Source organism: Equus caballus, chromosome 13 (genome assembly GCF_041296265.1).
Source record: "Equus caballus isolate H_3958 breed thoroughbred chromosome 13, TB-T2T, whole genome shotgun sequence".
Taxonomy (NCBI): domain Eukaryota; kingdom Metazoa; phylum Chordata; class Mammalia; order Perissodactyla; family Equidae; genus Equus; species Equus caballus.
The window spans coordinates 47,404,864-47,422,141 of NC_091696.1; the positions used below are offsets into that span (position 1 = coordinate 47,404,864).

At 38.9% G+C, this 17,278-nt stretch overlaps 1 protein-coding gene across 50 annotated transcripts in view; it reads right to left on the bottom strand.

Moving 5' to 3' along the window:
- The window catches only part of RBFOX1 (RNA binding fox-1 homolog 1), a 1,973,933-nt gene that overhangs the window by 33,402 nt on the left and 1,923,253 nt on the right, over nucleotides 1-17,278 (bottom strand). For 43 of the 50 annotated variants that reach the window (XM_070231066.1, XM_070231091.1, XM_070231079.1 and 40 more), the window contains one exon: nucleotides 6,268-6,332. In XM_070231066.1, the coding sequence (XP_070087167.1) occupies nucleotides 6,268-6,332 (65 nt within the window). Of the gene's footprint in view, nucleotides 1-6,267; nucleotides 6,333-11,339; nucleotides 11,383-17,278 lie in introns of all 50 variants that reach the window. The other 7 variants (XM_001502564.6, XM_070231095.1, XM_070231086.1 and 4 more) reach the window with 1 other exon arrangement.

The window sequence follows — 17,278 nt, forward strand, 5'->3', positions numbered from 1 at the left end:
TAGATTATGTACCTATATATTATATGTATATACTATTATGTCAATACATACATGTATTTTTTCAACCTGGTTTTCTAATTAAAAAAACCTGGATTTGCTTTTCTAGGCACTGGGGTACAGAAGGATATATATGAAGGCATTCGTGACTTTTTCTGCTATGATTCTATTACAAGTTGACAGGGAGTCATTTTTTAAATTGCAGAAGCCAGGAGAGCTCATCAGGATGAGTGAAAATAGCAGAAAAGATGAAAAGCTAAAATCAAGAACAACTTCAACAAGGCACTATCAAAAAAGGTACCATGGCGCCACTACTGTTGGCCGCCATGTTTTGACTCAACAGGTTAGAATCTGAATCTAAAACAGCTTCCTCCTGCCCCTGGATCCTTGTCTCAATTGGCAAGATGGCACACGATACACTTCTGGCCCCTCTGAACCTCCAGGAACTAAGCCCTCACTCAGTTCCTTGTTCATTTGAGAATACATCCTTGGCATCATCAAGTTTTACAATAATTTCACTGTATTTATTCGACAGTGGGTGTCTCAAAAAGGGTTGAAAATGTAAATAAAATATAATAGGGAGTCTACCATAGAGTTGCCAGCTTTTATTTTGCCAAGTAAGAACATTAAAAACAAAATTGGATAAAAACAAAACAAAGCTATTTGCTGTTGTCATCATTTCATAAAAGAGAAGCTGTTTATAACAGCCTGAGAAAGCAGCATGGATAAAGCCTGACCATTACCCAGACAAGGGAGTTGATGGGCATTTTACATGATCCGTGTTCACCTGTCAGGTAAACCAGTAAATATGGCATCAGAGGCAGTCATCGGGTCTTGAACTGGCCTTGGGAGATAGTGCCTTAAGAAAGCACTAAGATAAGATCTTGAGATCTCTGCTTGCACACTTCACAAAGATTAGGTGCATGGACTTGTTACTGCTTTTTAACCAGAAACAGTTTCAACTCTTGTGGAACTTGGTTCAGATGAGAGGAATGGGCAAAACAATGAAACTTCCCTCCTTTGTCGGCTTTGCATGGTCTACTCTCATTAAGGGATCCGCATTATCAATAGATGAAGTTTTCTCTGTTCTAACCCACAGCCAGAAAAAGTACAGCAATATTTCTTAAATTAAACTTTCTACAAAAAACCCAGAGAAACACACTGTCCTTAAATGGTAAATTAAATTTTCTATTCGGGATGTGTGGATGCTTTACAGGCTGACAATCCCTTAAACTTTAGTCTATCATCATCTGAAAAGGACTCCAAATAAATGGTATATCATCTTAAATGCAATTATTAGCCTTATTTTAATGATGGCATTTCTCTAGTTTTAATCTGAGTCCAGGAAGTAAAAAGTCCTAAAAGAGATAGGGAGTACTTGCACTAGCGGAAATCAGTTCAGATCCCTTTATGTTTTCAGTTTAGATCGAACTAAGGTTGTACCTAAGGATTTAGTTCTATGTCCTGTAGTTAAGCTTATGATAAAATATTATGAGAAGATAGAGAGATGGCCTTTTTCTATCTATCCATACATCTATCTATTTATCTATCTTTCTTTTTCTCTCTTCTTTATTCTTTCTCTCCTTCCTCACTCCCTTCCTTCCTTCCATCATTTTCTTTCTTCTTTCTTTCCATTCATCCACCTAACTACCTCTGTATCTATTTATCTATCATTTGTATATCTTTCTATCCATCCCTCCCTCCCTCCCTCCCTCCATCCATCTACCCATCTACGTATATGTGTATGTATTTATCTATCTCTATCACCTATATAGTTTTAAATAGGAGTTGACCAACTTCTCCATGATCACAAAGACATGCCTACTTATCCTTATTGAGTTTTAAGAAAGAACTACTAATCTATGTTTCTCTGAAATAGACCTTTTATTCATAGGCCATGAATTTCACATTTAAAGGATGTTCTAGCATGTGGTTTATGACTGCCTGAACTTGACAAGTCCTGGCCTCCTTGTATTAAGATTTACCTAGATACTCTTATGAGTCCTTCGTGAGGTCCTAAGGCACAGATGTATGTGTGTTTGTGTGTGTGTTTGTGTTGTGAATATATAATTTTAATATATGTATATGAATATATATACACAACACACATATATGTATGAATATGCCTATATATATTTCAACTGCACAGAGCAGGATAATTCATACTATGACATTTTAATTGGGCTTCCATTAAGTTGAGCTTTATGAAATTGTCAATATTTCACCATTTTTTCACACAAAAATAGCACTTTCATATGGTACCGTCTAATACTATGTTACCAACGAAACTTTAGGGTCTCACAAAACAAACAAATAAAAACGGGTAGAAAATAAAATAAATAAAGCCTTGTTGGTGCTGTCTCTTTTGCTCAGTCTAGGGGCACCTGTGCAGCTGGGGCTGTGAAAGCTGCTGACCTTTGGGGATCTTTAAAGGAAATGCTTGTCTTACATGAAAGAAGTGGTCCCTGGTAACTCTCAGTGCAACCGGGTCATTACGACACTTCTGAGTGAACCCCTCTCTATGACTCTCCTCTCCAGCTGGTCTGCATCTAGTTCCCTTCTGCCATAACGTGGGGGGACGTTCTCATGCACTGGTTGTTAGGAGATGTTAAATAGAATGTTTAGCAAGCAGGACAAGCATGACAAATGTCTGCCTTTCTGGTGAGGTAACATTGTCATCAAAGCTATGTACATATCATACATATTTCCCCAAATATTTGTGGCATAATTCATTGAACAGGGAATCTCCCTCCCACTCCCATCCCGGTTTGGCTGCTCAAAGATGCAACAATGACCAAGTCATAATACACAAAGAAACCAAGAGCCAATCGATAAAGAGAAGCCTGCCCCCAGGCTTAATTCAAGCAAGCCATTCATCGAGCTAATGTGAGGATGGACCTGTCAAATCCAGAACATATCACGGACACAACAGAAACACCAAGTGGCATGCAATGACCAGATGACCATCGGCCCCACTGCCATGCTTTCATTGGTTCAAGCTCAGAAAACAATCTCCTTTGAGAGGGTGGACAGTTGGCTTTCCATAAATCCGAACGAGATTAAAAATAAAGATTTGGTGAGGTCAAATGCTTACTGAGTGTTGCCTAAATGCCAAGGAAAGATGTTTGCCTAGTCCCTTAAATTCGTCAATGAGACTATAAAATTATGTAGTCCAGTCAGGTATTTTTCTTTTGGGGAAATCTCTGCCCACACCAGATGGTCTTCATTCTGAGGTCAGCATTCAGAAACTCTCAGGGTGCTCCCAGATAATCAGCATGTGATCATTTAACCAAGAAGACGATGGGCAGGGAGTTGCAAGGTGCCCATCAAGGACCTTCTGGACAATCCTGAGGTTACTGGAGTTCAGTATTTTCCAAAGGTCCCTGAATCTTTAATTTGATGAGGGCTTAATTTGTGCTGATAAAAGGTAAAATTCTACCGACTGGGGACATCAAACTTCTTTTGCTTTCAAGACGTCTGAAGAGTGAATTTCATGATTACAGAGAAAGTTTGTGGAAGTTTCTCTTTTGATCAATCTGACAACCAGTGAGCATTACCAAAACATTCTCAGTTCCTGTTGATTTTACTTCCTATTTTGAACGCGTTTCTTCAGGGTGAGAAGTTTTTTCTTTCTGTCATCCTGTCTGCCTTCTGGAGAAAAGGAACTAAGACTATCATTCTTGATGTTACAATGTGATCGTATAAAAATAAATTATTAATGACTGCCCTGAGATAATTTCTAAATATTTGGCATCTTTAATCCAGATTCAAAAGCTATTCTGATAATTTCACATTTTCCCCCAAATATGTATCTTCTATAAAAGGGTCTTCCTTCTCTTTACCGGCTTACTAAAAATAAAAGGAAGTACCACCATTTCATAAATACACTTTACAAATCAAACCAGAAATATCATTTTAAAGGCTGTTTTCTGGTAATTTATCTATTACTGCATTTACCTCAATGTATTAATCCCGCATGTGGCAAGTGTCTTGCTTATACTAAAGTTAAATAGGCCTAGTAATCAATTTCCACAGCAACCAGGAAGACCTAATGTGCAAATTTCTTTAATGAACAGCAAGAGGCCAATTACATGGACAAGAGTATATTTAGTTGGTTTCTTCAACTGAAACTATTATACTAAAGTGGGAATTGCAGAGTTACTCAAGATTTACCAATTCAAGAATGAAGGCAATTTTTCAGTAGGATATGTTGCCAGTGAGAAATCTTAATAATATTAAAATAACAAATTTTATACACATATTTACATATATGGTACCCCAAAATGCAGAAATATTTTGACAATGCTTAGATGAATGCAAATGGAGATGGCCAGATTCTCAAATAATTCTATTTAAGAATAGTATTAAACATTGTTTATTTTTTTAAATGTTTAGATTGGTCTAATGGAAGAAAGCAATTTAAATTATATCTTTGTAATTAACCTTTTTTCCCCCCACTTTGGGATAGATATAGTTATACTGAGAAGCAAGATAAAAATCCAAAGAAATAAATCCATTTAAGATTCTTATAATTATACAGCAGGCTAAAGTTACTATGATTATAATTATATACAAAGTGGGTGTTTGAGAATTTAGCATTTAGAGATATTTTCATAAAAATAATTAAGGGTTGTAGATGAACCACATTACAATGGATACTCTGTGAATCTTCAGTGTGCAGAATTTAATAGCATTAAGCCTTTTCATTTGTAGAATGATCTTGAGTATTTCAAGATTGTCATCATTTTTATTAGCCTTATTGACCCTCTCTATTTTCCTAATCCAATGTCAAAGTGTATGGGAGATAGTAACTTACATAAAACATATTTTGCATCTGGCAACTGATTACTGGGTAACTGGATAATTTATATACTTAGAACTGGATCTTGACAATTGTTTGGATTTTTTTGGAGGTTCCCTCCAGCCTTGAGAACTCATTATGGCTGGTTATAAGAAAATAGTAGCAACGTCTGCATACAACCAGACAGTAGATCTCAATTCTGTCTTGCCAAAGAGCCACTTATTACAAATTTACACATGGGGTTTTCAAAGTGCACCTTTTAGGGGTCAGAAATTTATTTTGCTTTATTATACCTCAGAAGAATTCTGTAGCTACAATGAGCTAACAACACATCTTGTGAGAGATGGAATGGCACTGCAGAGAAAGCACACCACAGCAAACCAAGATAGGAACTAAGTCACAACAGGCCAGGTAGAAGAACCAGTGGCTGCTGATACTTCCCATTCAGGAGTCAAATCCATCACCTGCTTACCTGTCTGACCCAGCATGCCTCAGCCACACATGCAAATTGTTATCACTACTGTTTTATTCAGGAAACATATTTTTAAATGAAAGGAGTCATTTCCCAAAATAAGCACCCTCAATGACATTTGTGCATGCAGAGCATCTGAACATTCACATTTATGTCCTCAGAAAACAGAGCCAACGAGTTGCATTCAATATGGAAACACACACTTTCTTTTTTCAAGGCCCTATACAAAAAGAGCTGTGGCTTGCCATTTCAGGAACCAAGTCATCTGTTAAGCCTGGGTAATGAGTAATAAACTCCTCCATCCCCCACTCCCCACCCCGCCATCCATTCTGCCTCCTGCATTTCTTAAACCCACTTCTCTCCCTTCCACTGCCAGTCTTAACATGTGGTCTGCATTACAAATAAAAGTTGGCTTATCTTAGTAGGATCGGACACTGGGCACTGCCAAAAAGAACACACTTCTTTAGGAATGCCAGGTACACTTCCCCCATTCCTTTCCTTTGGGTTAAAAAAAAATGCAATGGAGGGAATGCTTTACTGGGTGTAAAAAATTGTAAAAAAGGGAAATGGAGTGCTTGAAATTGAGGTAAACCTGCAGGATCACCTTCTGTATTTTTTCCTATGACTTAGAGGAAACCATGGTCTTACCAAGAAGACCATTCGAAGGCTGTACAGGGAGTGTACATGTGTGCATGCAAGGTGTGCTGTCAGAGGAATTACGAGATCTGAAAAACAATCGTACGTGGACAAAGCATATTCTCTTTGTGTCTTAGCAGAGAGGGCGAGAGTTGAGAACGAGCTGGGCTTAATGATTCATCCTCTCTCAACGGACGTGGCCCTGTGTTCACCTTCACCAGGGGGCCTAACTTTTTGGGTGCTGCCTCCCCAGCAGTCATGCATTTGCACCAAGACTGGACAAGAATCTCATCTCCCACCAATTTAAGTTAAGATAATTTGCGAGTAGTTGTCAAGCACAAGAAGGAAGGAAGACTCTTACCTGTCACTGTAGGCAGCAGCAGTGGCAGGGGTAGGCTGGGCGTAGCGGTATGCAGCATAACCACCCTGAAACACAAGGAGACATCTGACTTAGGGATGCCGAGGAGCCCAGCTCAGGGATGCCCAGTTGTGAGACCACACCAGAACAGCAGTTACCCAAGTCTACCAATCTAAAGTGGTGGTTAATGAAAGCTTAGTATCAAAGCACGAGTACAACACACACTGGAGAGCAGGGCTTGAACACCAACCCCAGCTGGATGTTAAAGGTTAGCAGTTGTAAGCATATCCCCAAGGGAGAACCCAAATGCCCTTTGAAGGACAAGTACCTAAATGTTAACAGTGATTGTTTGGGGCAGGGGAAGATTATGGGGGATTATTTACACATTCTTTATACTTTGCTGAACTTTCCAGATTTTTAAAAATGATTATTCTTTACTTTTACTTATTAGCTATTAACTTATATTTTATTTGAACAACCCTTGATTACTTCCTTAAAAATCCAATATAGGTCAAGCTAATGCCCTCCTGTCTTATATTTACAAAAAAACATAAGATAACCCTTTGATTGAAAGTTTATCAGTAATCTCTTACATATGTAGTCACTTAACCACTAAAGCAATTAAAGAAGACTGTCTTTAGGTTTCTAAATGTTACATAATTATTACAAAAAGGAATGGTGAAAGCTTCTTAAAAATTCCATCTTTTCAGCGAGAGATATCACGTTGGTTCAGATAGGGAATTTGTTTTGTGTGGAAAATATGATAAAGTCTTCCAATTTGTAAATAAAATCATTAAGGGAGAAAAAAATCTGAAAAAATAATTAACATTTAGCTGTATGTACCAGTAATTGCAATTGTTCAATTAAGCAGAGGACAAGCAAATGGGCATATTCGAAAGGAATTGTGTTCAGTGAAGCATTGATTATCAAACTGTGAAAATAACAGAGCTTCTTGCTCAGCAGACCACAGCGAGACATCAACCACTGTCGGATGATCTCAGCACAATTAACAAACAGGCTCCAGTCCCCACCGATAATACAGGGACCACTCAGGTTCTAATTAGAATTCACAGTCCCATGATCCTCTGAGGGAAGTGTTCTCACCCTCACCAAAAAGAGGCAACTCAGAAGAGACTGGGGTGTCAGAGGGCATCTAACAGCAAATCGCTGAGACTTCAGAGAGCATCTAGCAGTAAAATCATGAGTTGGGAGGTATAATGCATTTGGCTTCATGTATAGGAAAAAACCAAGTAGTAGGATAAAAATTAGATGAATGGGACGCTGCAAAAAGCATCTTTCAAAACGTAGAGGAATTAGTCCCAATAACTTGTTTCTACTCTCTTTTAGACACAGGTGGCTTTCAGAATAACTCTGTCAATATATACATAGCAATTTAGAAAGTCTAGTCTTTCATTAAAGAAGTTTGTTCTTTGGATCAGCCTTGGGGAAGACACATCCAAGACATCCTGACAGATAATCAGCAATAATTTGGAGCCAGTATTAAAAAAAAAAAAAGTCTCCCCTGAAAAACAATATGGAAATTAAAAAGAGGTCTTAGCCAGACACCACCTGGTGTTCCAAACACCATGTTCTCTAATTAGGAATGGGAAAACTCATTAAATGTGCTGAGGAGTTATAAAACCAAAGCGATTGTCATAGCAGCAACACGCTCAAGATACAGACCGATGGCATGAGGGGAAATTAGGTCACCAGATTTCTGGAGCCAGTCTTTTCATCTGCTTGCCCATCTCCTTGGCTTTCATGATGCATCCAGAAAGATACAGGTGTGCAGGTATGTCTGTTAAACTTAATGAGGCAGGGAGGGGCTGGAATTGCCTCCCTGATTGCTAGAAAGCATTAGCGGCAACCAGCTGAAAGCTTTGAGCTGAGTAAAAGTGTGTGTGTGTGTGTGTGTGTGTGTTTGTGTATGTTTTAGTTTTGCTCACACTCCCAGAATGAAAAACAAACATGATTGCAAAGGTATGTGCATCAAGTGCCATGTAAATCAATCATAATTTAGTGACTGAATTTGGTCCTAGCAAAGATTTCTAGCAACATCCCGCATGCAAACCGTTTTTGTTTGACCTCGGCACATTTCCTCCAACTTCTGCAGTAGTTTCCATCAATGAAAGGAGGTGGTAAGTTTTATAAATGGAAAGAGCTGCTGCAGTGCAAACAGAAAATACCTAAAATGAACCTCACTGACTGCTAGGTTGATATTTATTGTATGAACACAAAATTGTGTGTGGACACCTGGGATCCTTCTGCACAACAGATGTGCTTGTCTACGAAGCTTTGGAAGGAGCCATCCTCTAAGTATTTGCATATGGCTTGGCCATTTAGAGAAAATAAGTGTGTTTTTCCATGCAAGACAGGCACAAGTGGTCAATGCCCTGACACTTGTCTTTGTCATTTAGGAATTTGTTTACAAGCACTCGCCATTCAAGAGTCAGAGTTTGTGAAAGTCTGTGACGCCAGCGGAGAGATTTTGACTTTGAGCAGTGGTATCCTTGCTGTCCAGTAGACCTTTTGGTGATGATGGAAATGTTTTATTTCTGTGCTGTCCAATACGGTAGCCACTTGTCCTAAGTGACTGTTGGACACTTGAAATGTGGCCGGTAAAACAAACTAAATTTTTAATTTATTTAATTTGAGTTCATTCAAATTTAAATGTAAGTGACCACATGGGGCCAGTGGCTACCTAACATATTGGACCGTACAGGTCCTAGTGTCCCCTGAAATATGTACGAAATGGAACAAGAAGAGGATTACGTGGTTTCATACCTCCATGTCTACATACAGTCGTGTACTGACTAACGACGGGGCTATGTTCTGAGAACTGCGTGGTTGACCGATTTCGTCATTGTGCGAACATCATAGAGTGTACTCACACAAATCTAGATGGGACAGCCTACTACATACCTAAGTTATATGGTACTAATCTTATGGGACCACCATCTTATACGTGGTCCATTGTTGACCTAAACGTTATATGGCACATGACCATATTGCATTGTCTTCCTTTGCTATTTTTCTTCTGTATGAGATCCGTATTGAAGGAATAACAGAGTTGTGTATTAACTCAGTGTGTGTATGCTTACACAGTAAAATGATCAAAAAATACAAACTGCTTTAATTTGCCTTTCTAACAGGTGATTCTAATCAAGTTTATTGCTCCAGACTTTGCAGCTCGCTGAGCATCACCAGAGTTACTGCAAGGTTCTGGGGCAATGTCTGAAAAAGGAGCTCTCACTTCCATTTGCTGACACCACACCGTGTTCGTGTTGAAAACGGTCCTCCCAGAGCTTAGGACAAAAATTCACCCTTGACAGTTAGATTTTTCCTACCACCAAACCAAAGGAAAACACAGTTCTACACTCCCTACTCATAAAACATATTCATTTTTCACATATCGGACAGCAAAATATAAATGTGACCATATATAAAATGTCAATTTTAAATGGCCATTATGGATTCCCCCTCCCATCCCTGCCACCACCACCAGATGTGGCCATTGAAGACACCGACTCACGGGGGCTGAAACATCCCCTTTGTTAGCGAGACCTCTGGAGGTCCATCTGGGGAAGTTACTCACGCAGAACCACTAATGATGTTCCAATAAAGAATTTTCAAAGTTGCGCTTGGTGAGATACTAACAGTGGCAGGGAAACGAAAGATTCCGTGACCAAAGAGGTTTGGGAAATACTGCGTTAAACTAAATAAGACAAGGGACTCCATTTGTGGAACCTCCTAAAACCATACTGATGAGCACTGTGTGTCTCCCACGCATCTCAAAGTAGTTTGACAAAGAAAATTACATTTTTAACTTTACAGCATACTTTTGGGAAAAGATGTTCTAATAACCAAAGGGTGAATTACTTAGGAAGAGAAGGGAAACTTCTGTGTGCTGGTGGGGACATGGGAATGGGTAGGGCTGTAATGCGTGTGTGTGTTTCTCTTCAGCTTGAGCGCATGCTAAAGTAGTAAGGAGCTTAATCACAGAGCGAGCCTCCTCCTTTCTGAGAATACCCAAGGCTCTCACTTTGTGTAAAACGATGGATTGAGATATCTATAGCTATATATATAGATATATATGTATATGTACATAAGCATCTTATTTACTGAAATAACATTTACAAGAGCACCTGCAAAAATCAAAAATTTAAATATAAATAATGACTCCCTAATTTATCTGCACTGTACATTCTGATATTTTGGAAGTGCGGCAGTAGAAGTCCAGTTTACTTGAAACGTGAAAATAAAAGTTGATCTCAGGAATTTCAATTACTTTGTTCTCTCCTAGATCCTAGTACCCTTTTATCATATTACGTTTCTTATTAAAACTTGATTAATTTTCACTGTAAAAAATTGTACTTTCTTAATTGACAATACAGAACAGCAATGGGAATTGCAGTTTACAGGGAAACTCACTGATCATCTTTAGTTTTACATTCTTCTTTCATTTTGTTTGACAGTTTTAATGCTGGTCATAGACCAAAGTTTGGAGACTGAGTCAGTTACACTCCAATGGATATGCTGTCTCTTTTTTTCCTACAAATTTGTTCATTTGGGGGTTGCTTCAGCAGTGAGAAATAGGTTTGAAAGCTATAGCAATAGGTGTGAAATAAATTTATAACAAGCTACAATGAAACCAGGGAAAGTGATGTTAGCTCTGCTGACCCTTGATGCTGGATGAATGAGAGGTTTTTCTTTTAACCATTCCAGTTGATTCCAGGAACCCACTAAAACATCACCCAGACAATTGGTTCAACCAAACCCTGGAATTCTTTTCCTTGAATTTATATTAATTGAATCCAGATACATTTTAAGCCAAGACATGTATATCCAAGGCAGACCTCCATTTTGATACACTCATGATCTAGAAAAGAGGGGAAATTTGAGGATGAGCATCTCTATTCTAGAAGAAGTCACATCAAAACTGGAAAATTCAGTTAAGTCTTTCTTCCTTCTATGTTAGAGAATATCTCCCCTCCCCAGAATTGTCTTGTTAGTAGGATTTCACAGCAAACCCACAATCATAGTGATGAGTTTTTCCACCAGTTGGGATTTCATACCTGCAGCAATTTATTGCCATACACAGGCTCTTGATACACTACTCTATAAGGAAACAGAAATGTAATGTTTTCAATGCAAAAATGAAATAAATAAAAGAAATGCATAAGTCAGACAGAAATTCCAGAGCAATTCATTTACAAGTTTGCTTCTCTTGCTTCATAAAGACCTGAGATGACTCACCAAACCAAAAGAGGAACCAAAGAATCTTAGTGGCACATCTCTGTGACTGAGAGGATCAGGAAAGCAGATGTGGGCAGCAAACCACCCTCGTGGTATTTTGTGTTATAACCTGTGTTTATTTTCAAAGAAGAAAAAAGGATACTTTCATGGCTTCTTACCCTTCCAAGCATATTCCAACAGTTCAAGTGAACTATTTCAAATTTCTCTCTCTATCTCATGATTGGAATTCTCTGGAACACGTGAGAACTTAACCTTGATCCCTAATTACCGAAGTGGTTGAGATAGCAGTACCATAGCAACCATAAATAACTCTATCAATGGCTTCATTTTTTTTAAATTTAATCTCAACTAACAACAGAGAGCACAATTGCATTTCATGAACTAATGAATCATATTGAAACTACCAAAGTTACTTTTAATATATCTGACTAGACAAACTCTGTGTGTGTGTGCATGTGTCTAGAAAAGCTGTGGTTAATATATGTCAATAACATGTCATCACTTCATTCAAGTCCTACACTGACAAGATCTCAGTTGAACCCTAGGACAGGCTGGGAAGCAACTTTCAGATCTGAGAGTCATTCAAGGGCATGACTAATCGCTCCTGTGAGTGGTTCCATTTTAAAATGAAATTTTCCAGTTCCCTGGCAGACACAAAGGTGATTTTAAGAGATTTAGGGACCTTCTTTATAAAGGTATGTTTGTGCATGCATATATGGATATGTAGATGAATATGAATGTAGATATATTTTTTGTATATATTCTGGCTTTCCTTTACAGCTTAGTTTTACTTAACTTCCTTTTTAAGTTAAATCTAAGCTTGTGGAGCTATGCCTGTCAAAGTTCTAGTTTTCTCTCTCCCCACAGATCTCATTGCTCGTTTCAATGTTTCAAGTATAGATATTAGTCCCTAGTGGCCTGCCCACCCCATTATGTTCTCCATCTTTCTCTCACTTCTCATCCTGCTCATTTCCTTCCTTTCACTGCATTTCTTGAAGTTTGCCCAGTGAGGACAACAATGTTACTCTGTTGGCTCAGGGCTTAAGCATTGAACTCTGTAGCTAGATCACATGGGCTCAAACCCCAGTGTCAGTCAAGATGGCTGGACAAATTATTTCATCTATTTTCTGCAAAAGTTTCCTCCTCTGAAAAAAAAAGTGGAGGTAATGGGTAATAAGACTTCTCCCTTATATGGCCATGGTGAGGAGGAGATGCTTGCAGTAAATTTGAGCATCTCATCTCTCACATAGTAGATGCTTAATTTCTTAATGGGCTGTCGCCTCCCCCATGGTGACTGACCAGCCTAATGCTGATCCTCAGCTGGCTCACACTGAAAGCAAGGTCTCAGGAATAAGGACTTGGAAGTTTTATTTGGAGAATGTCTGCTTTTCAATATTACACATTCTCAAAGCTACTGACACTTCTCCTTCCTGAGCTCAAACATGGTTGAAATGAGGACACTTCTTTGTTTTAAGATCCATGAAGGGCAGAGTGACATGAATTCAGAAATAATTGTGTTTAGCCATGGTGTCAAGCAGAAACTTGTTACAACGGAATTTAAGAATGATGTAAAAATTCATGAGCATCTCATTGAGACATATTTGCTAGGCAGCCTCAAGGTTGCATTGACTGTTAGAAAGCTTAGGGCTCTCCTAATACAAGTGAACACGTTAACATTTATATTGTGTATCAGTTCTCTCTCTCTCTCACTCTTCCTGTCTTCTCTTCCCTTCTCCCCATTGCCCAAAACTCCACTATCTTACTCCAGTTTCTATTGCTAGTTTGTCAATTCTTTTTTATGGCTCTACTATAATTTCCTTCTTTCCATTTTCAATAGTTATCTTTTGATCAAATGCCATATCGTTGGAGATCTCCCCAAGTGGGTGAAGACAAGTGTCTTGGCTAAGTTCAGTTAAGCAATGCATATTTTCAGCTCCTTGATCAATTCTGGCCTCATGAGATCTATAGCTTCACCCCTAAATATAATGGATTGCTTTGTAGGTTTAGGGAACTTAGTTCTTCTAAGTTTCAAACAGTCTAAGAAAGCATGGTCTAAAAAAGTCCTCCAACTTCCGGTTTGTCATACCCATATATCACCTCTACTATTACTTAGTTTTTCCTTTAACTTGACCCACATTTTAATTAAAGTGAATTTACTTAAATGTGTCCCAGTAAGCAATAATAGTGAACTTATAGATTTGATATGCTAGGTATGTAAACTAAATTCCTAGCTTTTGAAATAAAAGTGTGTGTGTGCATGTCTTCAGGTGCAAGGGATCCAGGCAATGACCTTTTCTATCCTCCTTTCCAACCTAGAACCCCCTACACATCCTCCCTGATGAGTGGCCATCCACTCTGGGCCTGGGCATGTCCAATGCGACTAGAGGTGGCGTTTCTCCTGCAGGGCTCAGCTCCTGAGTAGGATGATTTTTCCTTGCCCTCAGCCAAAACGAGCATCCCTGGTTTTCACCTTAGTTTCTGGCTCACAGCATCTCATAACAAGTCTACTCCCTCCAGCAATTTCAAGGCATCTAGGATCATCTCTCTCTCTCTCCTTAATCCCCTCTTCTCTGAAAAGTTTAAGAATGAGCTAATTCTAGATAGGAGGTTGTGGCTTGCCAGTTACAGGGATCCTGGAGGTCTTTCAAATCCTTTGTGCTCTGGCAGGACTCAGAATGCCCGAGGGCTCCCACAGCAGGTGGGAGGGATGGAGAGAACTTGCACAAAGAAGAGGTGAAGGGGTGGGAGAAAGTTGGATGCATGGGAAAGGGCAGTCGCTCTGGGGTGCGAGCTGTTACACTTGTTGAGTTGCTCTGATAGCCTGTCAAGATTGAGAACAATCTGAATAGGAAGAATTGGAGACTTCGCCCTCCTTCCTCCCTTAAAAGTAACCAAAGCTAGAGGCTTACTACTCTGCCCAATAACATTAAAAGAGAAATAACTGGTTTAAACCTATTAGAGGTGACCAATGTGTCTAACACACGTCCCAGGTTCTCTCAGGATCATCCTAAACCTGTTTGTTGTGCACTATTTCTAATGAGATTGAAGGAGCAAACCAGAAACCTCCTTTAAATAAGATAAAGCCTTGCATGCTTTTCCATGAACCTCGTTAATCACCATTTCTTTTCAAAATGGAGCACTGGGAACGTTTCCACTCATCAGAACATTCCAGTATCTCAAGGCGGGTAGGGGTAGCAGCTTGAAAAAGCATATTCAAGCTTATAATATACTTCTGGCCAGAAGAAATCCTGCTCTGTACACTCTAGAATGCAGGAAGTACTCATTTTCTTTCTTGCCCTTAAATCAACTCAAGGCCATTGACGAGCTCTTGTTTTGCTGCCATAATGGGGTGATCTAGTTTATCACTGTCCCAGCATACACACAGCACCCAGTAGCAATATTCCTAAGCTGCCCTCTTACACAGAGCAAAATATTCAGAAATACTCTGCAAGGTCCCAGCTACCTTCTTAGAAAGAGGGCAGAAACATGTGCTGGGCAGACAAAGCTCAAAGTTCACATTTCAGTTAGTTTTTCCATCACCTAGCTGCCTATTTGGAACTGCCTCCTGAAAAATCTTATGGTCATTATAATATGGATCGTGGGAAAATGCTATACATTTTTTTTTTTTTTTTTTGGCTAGTAGGGTGGCTTAACAAGGGCAAGAGGGACAGTTTTATAAACCCAGACACCAGGAGACTCAGGACTTGCAGTTGCTGATGGAACTCCTTTCATCTAAACCTCACCCAGATGCCTGGAGGGGCTGTACCACTAGGCAGGTACCAAATACGATGAATTTGTGGGAAACAAAAGCTCCTAAGGGGACTAAAATGCAGAGGGACTTTTTTGTAGATTTCCTCCATGCATGCAATGTCTCTTTCCACTTTGGTCTGGAGCTGGCACATCTGCTCTCTTCTGCGTCCCTCTCTCTCTCCATTTGCCTTGTTCTTGTGGACTTCTGTTTGTCCTAACCAATACAAACATACTCTAGCAATTACTCTAACTAGTTCATTCTTTTTCCTTATTTGTGGAATCCTGCAGCCCCTGGTTTCCGGCAGCTTCTACTTCCTGCCATAGAAAAATCTACGAGGCGAGGAAGAGACACCAATTTGAAATATCCATGGGGCAGCACAAATTAATAATTCAATAAGTTGTTGTCATTTTACAAATAACTCAATAAATGACACTTCACAAAGAAGTGAACACTCAACAGATGACAGCTAATAATATAATATGTTTATTTTAAGCTAACCTTGGGAATGTCCTTTTTTTTTCTCGGGTGGGTGTTGATGGAGAGAGTTTTCTTTTTGGTGAATTTTCTTATTTCTAATTTTTCCCATCCCTTTTCTATTCCCCTCCATTTCCATATTTTAAAAAATTCTTAAACTCAGTTATGCCAACTATAATCCTAACTCTCTTCCTGTGCATACTCTATCCAATGGCTACTCCAAGGAGAGGGTGTAGACCGACGTTTGGGTTCATTGGGTATCTGAGGATGTGGATGAGCTCAGCCTGCTCAGCTCCAGTCTGCCTCTCTGTTTAAAATAGTATAAACTAAAAGTCTGGAAAAAGAGGACCTGAGAAGGAGTGGATTAAGCTACACAAAAAAGGAAATCGGCTGTTCAATTGGGGAGAAAGAACACATAGGTTGTTCCTTTATTTTGTTGTGAAAAAAAAGCCCAACCCACAGATTATAATAAACGTACCTGATGCAATAATAATAGAAGCCAACTAAGTTCATCATTGATGGAGATGAACACCGTGTCTCAAAACTGTAATTATTTGAAATTCAAAAGGAAGAAAATTAAATAACCAGTGTCTTTCCCATTTTCTAGTAAGTGATATCAATTGGATCAGATATATGGCTTTATTTTTCTTTGTTACCCAGTCTACCAAACAATAAATATTCCACTGAACTTAACTTGAAGTCACTTGTGATAAAAAATTATATGGTTTAGAAAATAGCCCCCAATCCCACCCATTTATTTTAAATTGTGTTTATTCCAAGTCATTTTTATCACATTGCAGCTAGTATCACAATGTGGGACATTAACTTCCTCTAGATCAAGTTAGGTAACCAATTATGGTCCCATAATGAGGGACATCCTACGCTCTTTCTAAAAGTGAAATGCTTAATAAATTGGGACCGGCTAACAAACAATTCTAAATTTAACAATTCTAAATCAAGCAACTGTTTGGGGGAAATTGAGGGAATAAAAGTTTGATGAAAGTAAAGGATTTAATGCTCAAATTGGCATACATCTTTTCAGGAGATGTTTCTTGCTAAAATCATCTACATTGAGAGAGAGATCGAGAGAGAGAAAGAAAGAGTCTTTCTAGAGCTGTTTCGATAAACAATTAAATGTATTTATAAGAAAACATCAGCCATGAAAATATCTTTTAACCTTCTACAGCTGGTAACTACAGCTATTATCGTAAATATTATACTGAAAACACACAGACCATCCTGAGAACTTTAGAGAGAATTCTTTTTGGGAGAGAATCTTTCATTTGACGTAAGAGAAATGCCATCTTTTGGGGGGGGGGTGCGTTTATTCTGAAGTCAATCAAGGAGTTAATTCCGCTCACTCAACAGTGCACGATGGCTATCGTGAGCAAGGGCTTCTGCCCCACGAGCCTCTGGACTCTTTCCCGCAGACGAGGAAGAGGAAATGGATGACACCGGTAGAGAAATTTGCAGCAAACTTGTAAAAGGAATGACTCCGGGAGGAAACAAGGATGGCATGCACGTTAATGAATA